This window comes from Oncorhynchus mykiss, chromosome 24 (genome assembly GCF_013265735.2).
Source record: "Oncorhynchus mykiss isolate Arlee chromosome 24, USDA_OmykA_1.1, whole genome shotgun sequence".
NCBI lineage: Eukaryota > Metazoa > Chordata > Actinopteri > Salmoniformes > Salmonidae > Oncorhynchus > Oncorhynchus mykiss.
In genome coordinates, this window is record NC_048588.1 from 37,173,631 (window position 1) to 37,187,776 (window position 14,146).

The 14,146-nt window shown below is 42.0% G+C and overlaps 1 protein-coding gene across 3 annotated transcripts in view; it reads left to right on the forward strand.

Moving 5' to 3' along the window:
• urb1 (URB1 ribosome biogenesis homolog) overlaps positions 1-14,146 on the forward strand; it is a 65,466-nt gene that overhangs the window by 47,936 nt on the left and 3,384 nt on the right. For 2 of the 3 annotated variants that reach the window (XM_036961473.1, XM_036961474.1), the window contains exons 31-36: positions 47-207; positions 2,031-2,249; positions 4,125-4,268; positions 9,311-9,420; positions 9,683-9,910; positions 12,919-13,157. In XM_036961473.1, the coding sequence (XP_036817368.1) occupies positions 47-207; positions 2,031-2,249; positions 4,125-4,268; positions 9,311-9,420; positions 9,683-9,910; positions 12,919-13,157 (1,101 nt within the window). The other variant, XM_036961475.1, reaches the window with a different exon arrangement.

Below are 14,146 nucleotides of genomic sequence, written 5' to 3' on the forward strand. Positions count from 1 at the left end.
GCCTTCTTGCTAAACCAAACTTCCTGTCCTTCCTGTCCTGTGACAGAGTCTGTGATCGACTGTCTGAAGTTTGTGTCGAGTCACGGCCTTGGTGTGACGATGGTGTCCCTGAGTAGTTACGACCCCAAGCTGAGGGCAGCGGCCTATCAGGTCCTGGCTTCATACCACCATCATCTGGAGGCTGCTCGCTTCAGAGAGAAGAGACAGGTACACACACACACACACACACACTCAGGCTCACACACACATGCATGTACACGCAAATAACACACGTACGCACGAACACACACACACACACACTGGTCTCTCATCATTTGCAGTTCATCTCATGTGAGAGAGATGGTAAGATATACTGAGTGTACAAAACATTAGGAATACCTTCCTGATATTGAGTTGCATTCCCTCCCTTTTTTGCCCTCAGAACAGTCAGGGTCATAGAGTCTACAAGGTGTCTAAAGGGTTCCACAGGGATGCTGGCCCATGTTGACTCTACAAGGTGTTGAAAGCGTTCCACAGGGATGCTGGTCCATGTTGACTCTACAAGGTGTCTAAAGGGTTCCACAGGGATGCTGGCCCATGTTGACTCTACAAGGTGTTGAAAGCGTTCCACAGGGATGCTGGTCCATGTTGACTCTACAAGGTGTTGAAAGGGTTCCACAGGGATGCTGGTCCATGTTGACTCTACAAGGTGTTGAAAGGGTTCCACAGGGATGCTGGTCCATGTTGACTCTACAAGGTGTTGAAAGCGTTCCACAGGGATGCTGGCACATGTTGACTCTACAAGGTGTCTAAAGGGTTCCACAGGGATGCTGGCCCATGTTGACTCTACAAGGTGTCGTTCCACAGGGATGCTGGCCCATGTTGACTCTACAAGGTGTCGTTCCACAGGGATGCTGGCCCATGTTGACTCTACAAGGTGTTGAAAGCGTTCCACAGGGATGCTGGACCATGTTGGCTCTACAAGGTGTCGAAAGCGTTCCACTGGGATGCTGGACCATGTTGGCTCTACAAGGTGTCTAAAGCGTTCCACAGGGATGCTGGCTCATGTTGACTCTACAAGGTGTTGAAAGCGTTCCACAGGGATGCTGGCCCATGTTGACTCTACAAGGTGTTGAAAGCGTTCCACAGAGATGCTGGCCCATGTTGACTCTACAAGGTGTTGAAAGCGTTCCACAGGGATGCTGGCCCATGTTGACTCTACAAGGTGTTGAAAGCGTTCCACAGGGATGCTGGCCCATGTTGACTCTACAAGGTGTCGTTCCACAGGGATGCTGGCCCATGTTGACTCTACAAGGTGTTGAAAGCGTTCCACAGGGATGCTGGTCCATGTTGACTCTACAAGGTGTCGTTCCACAGGGATGCTGGCCCATGTTGACTCTACAAGGTGTTGAAAGCGTTCCACAGGGATGCTGGACCATGTTGGCTCTACAAGGTGTCTAAAGCGTTCCACAGGGATGCTGGTCCATGTTGACTCTACAAGGTGTCGTTCCACAGGGATGCTGGCCCATGTTGACTCCAATGCTTCCCACAGTTGTGTCCAGTTGGCTGGATGTCCTTTTGGGTGGTGGACCGTTCTTGATACAACACGGGAAACTGTTGAGTGTGGAAAAACCCAGCAGCGTTGCAGTTCTTGACACAAACCGGTGCACCTGGCACCTACTACCATACCCCGTTCAAAGGAACTTAAATATTTTGTCTTGGCCCATTCACCCTCTGAATGGCACACACATACACAATCCATGTCTCAATTGTCTCAAGGCTTAAAAATCATTCTTTAACCACCTGCCTCCTCCCCTTCATCTACACTGATTGAAGTGGATTTAACAGGTGACATCAATAAGTGGATCATATCTTTCACCTGGATTCACCTGGTCAGTCTGTGTCATGGAAAGAGCAGGTGTTCCTAATGTTTTGTACACTCAGTGTATATAGGGAAAAGACAGTCATTTCAGACATAGACATGGCCTTGAACATGAGTGGTAATGTTGCGTTTTAACCAGGTCTCTCTCTGTGTGCCCCCCCCCCCCCAGCTGCTGTACCTGCTGGACATGGTAAAGAATGGGATCAGACAGCAGAACCTCAGGATGCCCTTCGTACTGACCACGTACATCACTAAGGTGGCCCGGCAGATGCTGAAACCAGAGGAGCACATGTACGTGGTGGTGAACCGGTTCCTGCTCTCCCATCAGTGTCTGGACTTCAGAAGGGTTCCAGAGTTCTTCAAACTGTTCTACAGCTGTGACATGGAGGTATTACAGTAGTATATAATTACAGTAGGATAGTAGTATAGTATTACAGTAGTATAGAATTACAGTAGTACAGTAATATAGTAGTATAGTATTACAGTAATATAGTATTACAGTAGTATAGAATTACAGTAGTATAGTAGTATAGTATTACAGTAGTACAGTATTACAGTAGTATAGTGTTACAGTAGTATAGTGTTAGTCTTACTCAAGGTATTACTTTAACCCTGACAGTATTCTAATAGGTTGTCCTATGTAACTGACAGTATTCTAATAGGTTGTCCTTTAGTCCTATGTAACTGACAGTATTCTAATAGGTTGTCCTATGTAACTGACAGTATTCTAATAGGTTGTCCTATGTAACTGACAGTATTCTAATAGGTTGTCCTATGTAACTGACAGTATTCTAATAGGTTGTCCTATGTAACTGACAGTATTCTAATAGGTTGTCCTATGTAACTGACAGTATTCTAATAGGTTGTCCTATGTAACTGACAGTATTCTAATAGGTTGTCATTTAGTCCTATGTAACTGACAGTATTCTAATAGGTTGTCATTTAGTCCTATGTAACTGACAGTATTCTAATAGGTTGTCCTATGTAACTGACAGTATTCTAATAGGTTGTCCTATGTAACTGACAGTATTCTAATAGGTTGTTCTTTAGTCCTATGTAACTGACAGTATTCTAATAGGTTGTCCTATGTAACTGACAGTATTCTAATAGGTTGTCCTTTAGTCCTATGTAACTGACAGTATTCTAATAGGTTGTCCTTTAGTCCTATGTAACTGACAGTATTCTAATAGGTTGTCCTTTAGTCCTATGTAACTGACAGTATTCTAATAGGTTGTCCTTTAGTCCTATGTAACTGACAGTATTCTAATAGGTTGTCCTATGTAACTGACAGTATTCTAATAGGTTGTCCTTTAGTCCTATGTAACTGACAGTATTCTAATAGGTTGTCCTTTAGTCCTATGTAACTGACAGTATTCTAATAGGTTGTCCTTTAGTCCTATGTAACTGACAGTATTCTAATAGGTTGTCCTTTAGTCCTATGTAACTGACAGTATTCTAATAGGTTGTCCTTTAGTCCTATGTAACTGACAGTATTCTAATAGGTTGTCCTTTAGTCCTATGTAACTGACAGTATTCTAATAGGTTGTCCTATGTAACTGACAGTATTCTAATAGGTTGTCCTTTAGTCCTATGTAACTGACAGTATTCTAATAGGTTGTCCTTTAGTCCTATGTAACTGACAGTATTCTAATAGGTTGTCCTTTAGTCCTATGTAACTGACAGTATTCTAATAGGTTGTCCTTTAGTCCTATGTAACTGACAGTATTCTAATAGGTTGTCCTTTAGTCCTATGTAACTGACAGTATTCTAATAGGTTGTCATTTAGTCCTATGTAACTGACAGTATTCTAATAGGTTGTCCTATGTAACTGACAGTATTCTAATAGGTTGTCCTTTAGTCCTATGTAACTGACAGTATTCTAATAGGTTGTCCTTTAGTCCTATGTAACTGACAGTATTCTAATAGGTTGTCATTTAGTCCTATGTAACTGACAGTATTCTAATAGGTTGTCCTATGTAACTGACAGTATTCTAATAGGTTGTCCTTTAGTCCTATGTAACTGACAGTATTCTAATAGGTTGTCCTATGTAACTGACAGTATTCTAATAGGTTGTCCTATGTAACTGACAGTATTCTAATAGGTTGTCCTTTGATGAATTAAATAGTTGTCTGAGAAACTACTCTGTCAAATTGGATTGGTGTTTGTCCCGTTATTAAACTTGGATGCTGTGTGTTTAGCCCAGTGGATGTTATCAGTATGGAGGTGACTCGTCCCGTGATATGATGTTGTCTCTCCTCTCAGCACAAAATGGAGAGGGAGTGGATTCTGTCTGTCCTAGAGGAGGGCCTGAAAGACAGACAGTGTTATGATCTGCTGGACCAACAGGGGATCTTTCAGACACTGCTTGGATTCTGCTGCAGCCCACTCTGTGACCAGCACACTCAGGTACAACCACACACACACACACACACACACACACACACACACGCCAGGCTGCAGCCCACTCTGTGACCAACACACTCAAGTACAACCACACACACACACACACACACATACACACACACACACACACACACACACACACGCCAGGCTGCAGCCCACTCTGTGAACAGCACACTCAGGTACCAACACAACCACACACACACACACACACACACACACACACACACACACACGCCAGGCTGCAGCCCACTCTGTGACCAACACACTCAGGTACAACCACACACACACGCGCCAGGGTTGTCCACAGTTGACCAGCAGCATTTTTAATTTACCGGACATTTTTAATAAATGTACCTGATGTTTTTCCCAGCATGCATTGGGTGTGTAACATGACAGAAATCACCTTTTTTACATTGTGGTAATTCATCTTACACAGAACATGTAAGTCGAGGACGCAACAACGTGTTTCCTTACTTTGCACGTTGAATATGTGACAATAAATATCCACGTGTACTTTTCCTCAGCCAACAAGACCAGTAACAAACAGCAAAATCACCAGCCAATTTCATAGGCAGCGTGTCAGTTTCTAGTTTGGGGAAGTACGTTTTCAACATTTTAAAAGGAAGCATTCCCATGCGTCATCACATTTACAGACTCATGTAAGATAGACTACTAGTTATATTATTAGCATAAATCATGACTAATCCAATCAAATCGTCACTATTCCTAAAGTGATGATTTGATTGGATTAGTCATGATTTATGCTAATAATATAACTCCATCACTGTTAGCCAAAATAGACTGTTCAATGCATGTTAAAATGAGAGATGGCTGCCATTTTTTTAATTGGCTGTAAACCAACCGTGCCAAAACTGCGTTGTTGCTTAAGGGGCTTGTAAAGTAAGCATTTCACTGTAAGGTGAAATTGTATTCGGCAAATAAAATTTGATTTTGATTTCACAGAGCCTTCAGAAAGTGTTCCCACCCCCTTGACGTTTTCCACATTTATTTGTTACAGACTGAATTTAAAATGGATTTAATGTAGATTTGTTGTTACTGAGCTACACACAGTACCACATAATATCAAAGTGGAATTATGTTCGTTTTTTAAATTTTTTTAATGAAAAGCTGATGTCTTTGAGTCAGTAAGTATTCAACACCTTTTGTTATGGCAAGCCTAAAGTTCAGGAGTAAAGATTTGTTTTAAAAGTCACGTAATAAGCTTCATGGACTTACTCTGCAGTAATAGTGTTTAACATAATGTTTTTTAAATGACTACCTCATCTCTGTACCCCCACACATACAATTATCTGTAAGGTCCCTCAGTTGAACAGTGAATTTCAAATACAGATTCAACCACAAAGACCAGGGAGGTTTTGCAATACCTCGCAAAGAAGGGCACCTACACTTTGGATGGTGTATCAATACACCCAGTCACTACAAAGATACAGACGTCCTTCCTAACTCAGTTGCCGGAGAGGAAGGAAACCGCTCAGGGATTTCAACATGAGGCAAATGTCGACTTTAAAACAGTTACGGAGTTCGATGACTGTGATAGGAGAAGACTGAGGATTGATCAACTACATTGTAGTTACTCCATAATGCTAACCTAAATGCCAGAATGAAAAGAAGGAAGCCTGTACAGAATAAATATATTCCAACAAGGAATTAAAGTAATACTGCAAAACATGTGGCAGAGCAATTCACTTTCTGTCCTGAATACAAGGTGTTATGTTTAGGGGCAAATCCAATACATTACTGATCTCCATGTTTACATGCATAGTGGTGGCTGCATCATGTTATGGGTATGCTTGTAATCTACTTGAAAATCTATGGCAAAACCAATTTGACAGAGCTTGAAGAATTTTTGAAAAGAATAATGCGCTTATGTCCCACAATCCAGGTGTGGAAAACTCTTATTAGAGATTTACCCAGAAAGACTCACAGCTGACCAAAGCGGCTCAGAACGTTTAGCTTAAAATGCTAATGAACTATTTCTTAACATTATTAGCACAGCAATGCGTACAAATCAAGTCGGCTACCAGACAATGAAAGTAAGTTTAAAAACCAGTAGAACATGAGAGAAATAGACTACTGGTTTCAATGGTATATGTCTTTTATAAAACAATAGACTACTGGTTTCAATGGTATATGTCTTTTATAAAACAATAGACTACTGGTTTCAATGGTGTATGTCTTTTATAAAACAATAGACTACTGGTTTCAATGGTACATGTCTTTTATAAAACAATAGACTACTGGTTTCAATGGTATATGTCTGTTATAAAACAATAGACTACTGGTTTCAATGGTATATGTCTTTTATAAAACAATAGACTACTGGTTTCAATGGTATATGTCTTTTATAAAACAATAGACTACTGGTTTCAATGGTATATGTCTTTTATAAAACAATAGACTACTGGTTTCAATGGTATATGTCTTTATAAAACAATAGACTACTGGTTTCAATGGTATATGTCTTTATAAAACAATAGACTACTGGTTTCAATGGTATATGTCTATAAAACAATAGACTACTGCTGTCAATGGTATATGTCTTTATAAAACAATAGACTACTGGTTTCAATGGTAAATGTCTTTATAAAACAATAGACTACTGGTTTCAATGGTATATGTCTTTATAAAACAATAGACTACTGGTTTCAATGGTATATGTCTTTATAAAACAATAGACTACTGGTTTCAATGGTATATGTCTTTATAAAACAATAGACTACTGGTTTCAATGGTATATGTCTTTATAAAACAATAGACTACTGGTTTCAATGGTATATGTCTTTAGAAAACAATAGACTACTGGTTTCAATGGTATATGTCTGTATAAAACAATAGACTACTGGTTTCAATGGTATATGTCTTTTATAAAACAATAGACTACTGGTTTCAATGGTATATGTCTTTATAAAACAATAGACTACTGGTTTCAATGGTATATGTCTTTTATAAAACAATAGACTACTGGTTTCAATGGTATATGTCTTTAGAAAACAATAGACTACTGGTTTCAATGGTATATGTCTTTAGAAAACAATAGACTACTGGTTTCAATGGTATATGTCTTTAGAAAACAATAGACTACTGGTTTCAATGGTATATGTCTTTAGAAAATAATAGACTACTGGTTTCAATGGTACATGTCTATATAAAACAATAGACTACTGGTTTCAATGGTATATGTCTTTATAAAACAATAGACTACTGGTTTCAATGGTATATGTCTTTAGAAAACAATAGACTACTGGTTTCAATGGTATATGTCTTTATAAAACAATAGACTACTGGTTTCAATGGTATATGTCTTTATAAAACAATAGACTACTGGTTTCAATGGTATATGTCTATAAAACAATAGACTACTGCTGTCAATGGTATATGTCTTTATAAAACAATAGACTACTGGTTTCAATGGTATATGTCTTTATAAAACAATAGACTACTGGTTTCAATGGTATATGTCTTTATAAAACAATAGACTACTGGTTTCAATGGTATATGTCTTTATAAAACAATAGACTACTGGTTTCAATGGTATATGTCTTTATAAAACAATAGACTACTGGTTTCAATGGTATATGTCTTTATAAAACAATAGACTACTGGTTTCAATGGTATATGTCTTTAGAAAACAATAGACTACTGGTTTCAATGGTATATGTCTGTAGAAAACAATAGACTACTGGTTTCAATGGTATATGTCTTTAGAAAACAATAGACTACTGGTTTCAATGGTATATGTCTTTAGAAAACAATAGACTACTGGTTTCAATGGTATATGTCTTTAGAAAACAATAGACTACTGGTTTCAATGGTACATGTCTATATAAAACAATAGACTACTGGTTTCAATGGTATATGTCTTTTATAAAACAATAGACTACTGGTTTCAATGGTATATGTCTTTATAAAACAATGGACTACTGGTTTCAATGGTATATGTCTTTTATAAAACAATAGACTACTGGTTTCAATGGTATATGTCTTTATAAAACAATAGACTACTGGTTTCAATGGTATATGTCTTTTATAAAACAATAGACTACTGGTTTCAATGGTATATGTCTTTATGGTAAGGCTCTATCTGTATTCTGTGAGTGTGTGATACATTATATATATTACAAATATACACGTGCTAATTTAATTCCTCTAGGTTATGCAAATGAATCCCTAGACTGACCAGCACGACCAGTCAAATGTAATGAATAAAAAGCATTATTACTCCATAGTATTTTTTGTTTTCTTCACCCAGGCAATTAGCCGGTGCCAATTTTATCTATCGGCTTTTCAAACATTCTTACGGCCAAAAGCCGGCTATTACCAGCTAACGGAAACGCTGGCGCACGCACACGCACGCACGCACGCGCACACACGCACACACACACCGGTAAAACAAAAAGGACTAGCACTACCTCACAATTGCTGCTTTGTCTATTTCTTAAGAATGAACCATTTCCCACTAAGTATAGAATTTGTTTTGGGGGGGGGGGGGTCATTTTCAGTTTGCATCTCTGTTCATGTACCTTGGTTGGAATGCAAAATTAGCAGCAGAAACAATAACAAAGCTAACTCCCCGCCCCCTGTTTTGGTTAAAAACCTGCCCGTTTGGGTAAAAAGCTAAGAGGGATAGATAGAGCTGGAGAAATGTGACCACTCTCAAATTCATAGACAGAGCCAAGGATGCAAAGGACTGACCATCCCTGATTATAAAAATGATAGTTTCAACCATGTTATGAGGCTATGTTTACATTTACTTTGTTTACCAACATCGGAGTAAAACAAGCTGATATTTTGGGTTCTGATTGGTAGGACAGTTGAACTAAACTCACGAGGCATTTACAAGTTAGCGTCTTCTGAATCAATGGGCACATATTCATTTACGTTTATATGTCCAACACTTTATGTTTTGTACCTATACTGATTACCCCCGTGTTTAAATACACAAGTATTTCAATAAAGTACAATGTTATCATATGTTGATGTTCATGACCGTTGTCTCTCCTCCTGTGTGTGACGTTCTCTACCAGACTCTGATAGTGAGAGTCCTGCACCAGGCTGGTCGTGTGACCAAAGCAGCCTACAACCTGACCAAGGGTCACGGGCTCCTCACCTGGATTCTGCAGCTGCTGGAGAAGAGGTGAGATATACTGTCTGGATTTCGTCTTTTACTATTTAAATCATCTAGCCAGACATGCTGGTTCTGATGTGAATTTATTTATTTAGAATCACACATTAGTGTGCTCCGGGGGTGGGGGTCAGGGTGGTGGTCAGTGTGCTCTGGGGGGGGGGGGGGTCAGTGTGCTCCGGGGGAGGGGGGAGGGCGTCATTAGAGAAGAATCAAACAGAGTTAAAATAGTACCAGGACTGCTGTAGAATCAAACCCCTCTTCTCTCCTCCAGACATGTAGACCAGGGTCTGCTGAGTGCTGTGGTGGAGCTGCTCCATGTGCTGTGGTTCACCAACCTGGGCCAGAAGGAGACCCGTGGTGAGGGAGCCTCCTCTTCATCATCCTCTTCCTCCACGGCCAAGGAGGACAAACCCCAGGGACACAGCACTCCAAAGGTTCTCCCTCTACCCCTCATCAGCCAGTTCCTGTGTGTGGCCACCACCATCATCAGACATCTGAGGTAGAGGACTCCTTAACTACATTATGAGGGTCTGCTTAGTAAAGCAAAATCTAGTTAAAAGACACTGTTGTGAGTAGGGTGGAAAGTCAACACCCGCCACCTGCCAAATGGGGGTATATTTTGGCATTGCCGGATAAGGATGTCTATGCTTCTACACCTGCATTGCTTGCTGTTTGGGGTTTTAGGCTGGGTTTCTGTACAGCACTTTGATATATCAGCTGATGTACGAAGGGCTATATAAATACATTTGATTTGATTTGATTGATTTCACCTGCCACACAGCATTTGGGAATTTTTTACCCCCAATCGAAAAGCCCAAATGTAGAAGTTGGTTGACTTGACCTGAACGGCTACCAAAGTGTGACTTTTTGTCTTGTTGTTTCTTGGCTAGTTACATCGTTTTGTTCACATACCTAGTTGTTTTTCAATATACGTTTGCGTTTGCTGCAACTGTCTACTGGTAGCGCAGACATGGAGATGATCTCTGACAGACACTGAGTGTCTTTACCACGGTAATGGCCCGCCCCTTAAAGGGACAGCAGAACATTATTACCACGGTAATGGGCCCGCCCCTTGATGGGGCAGCAGAACATTATTACCACGGTAATGGGCCCGTCCCTTAAAGGGGCAGCAGAACATTATTACCACGGTAATGGGCCCGTCCCTTAAAGGGGCAGCAGAACATTATTACCACGGTAATGGGCCCGCCCCTTAATGGGGCAGCAGAACATTATTACCACGGTAATGGGCCCGTCCCTTAAAGGGGCAGCAGAACATTATTACCACGGTAATGGCCCGCCCCTTAAAGGGACAGCAGAACATTATTACCACGGTAATGGGCCCGCCCCTTAAAGGGACAGCAGAACATTATTACCACGGTAATGGGCCCGCCCCTTAAAGGGACAGCAGAACATTATTACCACGGTAATGGGCCCGCCCCTTAAAGGGACAGCAGAACATTATTACCACGGTAATGGGCCCGCCCCTTAATGGGGCAGCAGAACATTATTACCACGGTAATGGGCCCGCCCCTTAATGGGGCAGCAGAACATTATTACCACGGTAATGGGCCTGCCCCTTAATGGGGCAGCAGAACATTATTACCACGGTAATGGGCCTGCCCCTTAAAGGGGCAGCAGAACATTTTTTGTCTCACCTCATGACTAAACTATTTTGTGGTAAATTGTGTTTGATTGAGCACGGAACTGTTTGAAAACTTTTCATTCATCAACTTTTAGTTATTTCTCATCGTTAAAACACTCAAATAATTCCATTGTGCTCCTACATTATATCAATGGATGTACTCCTTGTAATACAATTATGTGTCAGAGCCCTGAACAAATAATAATAATAATAATAATAAATAATCCGTATGACTCTGTTTATCGGTTTTTACTTTTTACTATTGTATCTAAATTATTTATTTGAACATACATTGGTTAAAGGACTTGGGTCACAAAAAAGGAAATAGAATTGAGCGATATACCACATTACTTCTTAATAGTAATTACATTCCTTGTTTTAGAAACATTACTAAGCATGCTCATCTGTTATGTGTGATTTTTGTTGTAAAAATGGCGGGAAAAATATTTTGGCTGGTAGATTTGAATTTTTTACATTTATTTACCTGCCACGTGGCTGGTGGACCAACAAGTTCATTTCCCACCACCCTGGTTGTGAGATAATGGTAACACCTCTATGAATGGAGTTGAAAATGTCAGTGAAGACACTTGCCAGCTGGTCAGCGCATGCTCTGAGTGGACGTCCTGGTAATCTGTTTGGCCTTGAGACCTTGTGAATGTTAACCTGTTTTAAAAGGCCTTTCTCCATATTGGCTATGGAGAGCTTCATCACACAGTCGTCTGGAACAGCTGGTGTTCTCATGCATGGTTCGAGGCGAGCATAGAAGGCATTTAGCTCGACTGGTAGGTTTGTGTCACTTGGCAGCTTGCGACTGAATTTCCCTTTATAATCCGTGATAGTTTACGCGCCCTGCCACATCCGACAAGCGTCATAGCCAGCGTTGTCTGATTCGAATCTTAGTCCTGTATTGACGCTTTACCTGTTTGATGGCTCGTTGGAGGACGTAGCGCGATTTCTTATAAGAGTCCAGATTAGTGTTCCGCTCTCCTTCTTTATTGAGCTGCTACTTCCTGTTTGAGTTTTTACGGGTAAGAAGGAATCAGGAGGATAGAGTTATGGTCAGATTTGCCGAATGGAGGGCGAGCGAGCTTTACACGTGTTTCTATGTGTGGAGTAAAGGTGATTTTTAGAGTTTTGTCGCCTCTAGTTGCACAGGTGACGTGCTGGTAGAAATGAGGTAAATCGGATTTCAGTTTCCCTGCATTACAAACACCGGCCACTAGGGGCGCCGGTTCTGGTTGAGCATTTTCTTGTTTGCTTTTGGCCTTATACAGCTGATTGAGTCTGGTCTTAGTGCCAACATCAGTTTATGTTGGTAAATAGACCGCTACAAGAATATAGATGATAAACTCTCTTGGTAAATAGTGGTCTACATTTAAGATGAGTAAAACAAAACACACAGAAGAGCACATAAAACGATAGCTATCCATTCCAACGCCGTTCCTATACGGCTCTCAAGACTGCTGCATCATGGGACAGCTCTGTTACCTCTCCTCCTCTCACAACCCCTCTTCTCTTCTCCAGGCTGGTGAAGGCAGGTCAGCTGAGTCTCTAGCGCTGAGCTCCTGACTGCTGCATCATGGGACAGCACTGTTACCTCTCCTCCTCTCACAACCCCTCTTCTCTTCTCCAGACTGGTGAAGGCAGGTCAGCTGAGCCTGTATCTCCAGACTCTGAGCTCCATCCTGCAACATTGTGGAACAGCTCTGTTACCTCTCCTCCTCTCACAACCCCTCTTCTCTTCTCCAGACTGGTGAAGGCAGGTCAGCTGAGCCTGTATCTCCAGACTCTGAGCTCCATCCTGCAACATTGTGGAACAGCTCTGTTACCTCTCCTCCTCTCACAACCCCTCTTCTCTTCTCCAGACTGGTGAAGGCAGGTCAGCTGAGCCTGTATCTCCAGACTCTGAGCTCCATCCTGCAACATTGTGGGACAGCTCTGGGGGTCCACGGGGAGGCTGGCTGGCTGACCTTACGACCCCAGGCTCTTTCCTCCCAAGACGCCCTCGCCCTCCTCCACCGCTGGAGCACGCTGACCCACAATGCACCGCTCCTCAGCCAGCTGCAGACTGTGGCGGAGAAACACAAAGTCAAGGAGCTGCTGGGTGAGCGATTACTGGATATGTCATGCTACTGCTAGAATCTCTGCTGCCTCATGATGTGGCTTCTCTCTCTGAATTACCTGCTTTGACAAAATGTTTAGGAGCTGTAGTGTATTAAAAACACCTCATGATGTGGCTTCTCTCTCTGGGGAGATCTAATGGGTGGTCAACCATCCTCCAGGAGATCTAATGGGTGGTCAACCATCCTCCAGGAGAGATCTAATGGGTGGTCAACCATCCTCCAGGGGAGATCTAATGGGTGGTCAACCATCCTCCAGGAGATCTAATGGGTGGTCAACCATCCTCCAGGAGATCTAATGGGTGGTCAACCATCCTCCAAGAGATCTAATGGGTGGTCAACCATCCTCCAGGAGATCTAATGGGTGGTCAACCATCCTCCAGGAGAGATCTAATGGGGGTGGTCAACCATCCTCCAGGGGAGATCTAATGGGTGGTCAACCATCCTCCAGGGGAGATCTAATGGGTGGTCAACCATCCTCCAGGGGAGATCTAATGGGTGGTCAACCATCCTCCAGGAGATCTAATGGGTGGTCAACCATCCTCCAGGAGATCTAATGGGTGGTCAACCATCCTCCAGGAGATCTAATGGGTGGTCAACCATCCTCCAGGAGAGCTAATGGGTGGTCAACCATCCTCCAGGAGAGCTAATGGGTGGTCAACCATCCTCCAGGGGAGATCTAATGGGTGGTCAACCATCCTCCAGGAGAGATCTAATGGGTGGTCAACCATCCTCCGAGAGATCTAATGGGTGGTCAACCATCCTCCAGGAGATCTAATGGGTGGTCAACCATCCTCCAGGAGAGCTCATGGGTGGTCAACCATCCTCCAGGAGATCTAATGGGTAGTCAACCATCCTCCAGGAGATCTAATGGGTGGTCAACCATCCTCCAGGAGAGATCTAATGGGTGGTCAACCATCCTCCAGGAGAGAGCTAATGGGTGGTCAACCATCCTCCAGGAGATCTAATGGGT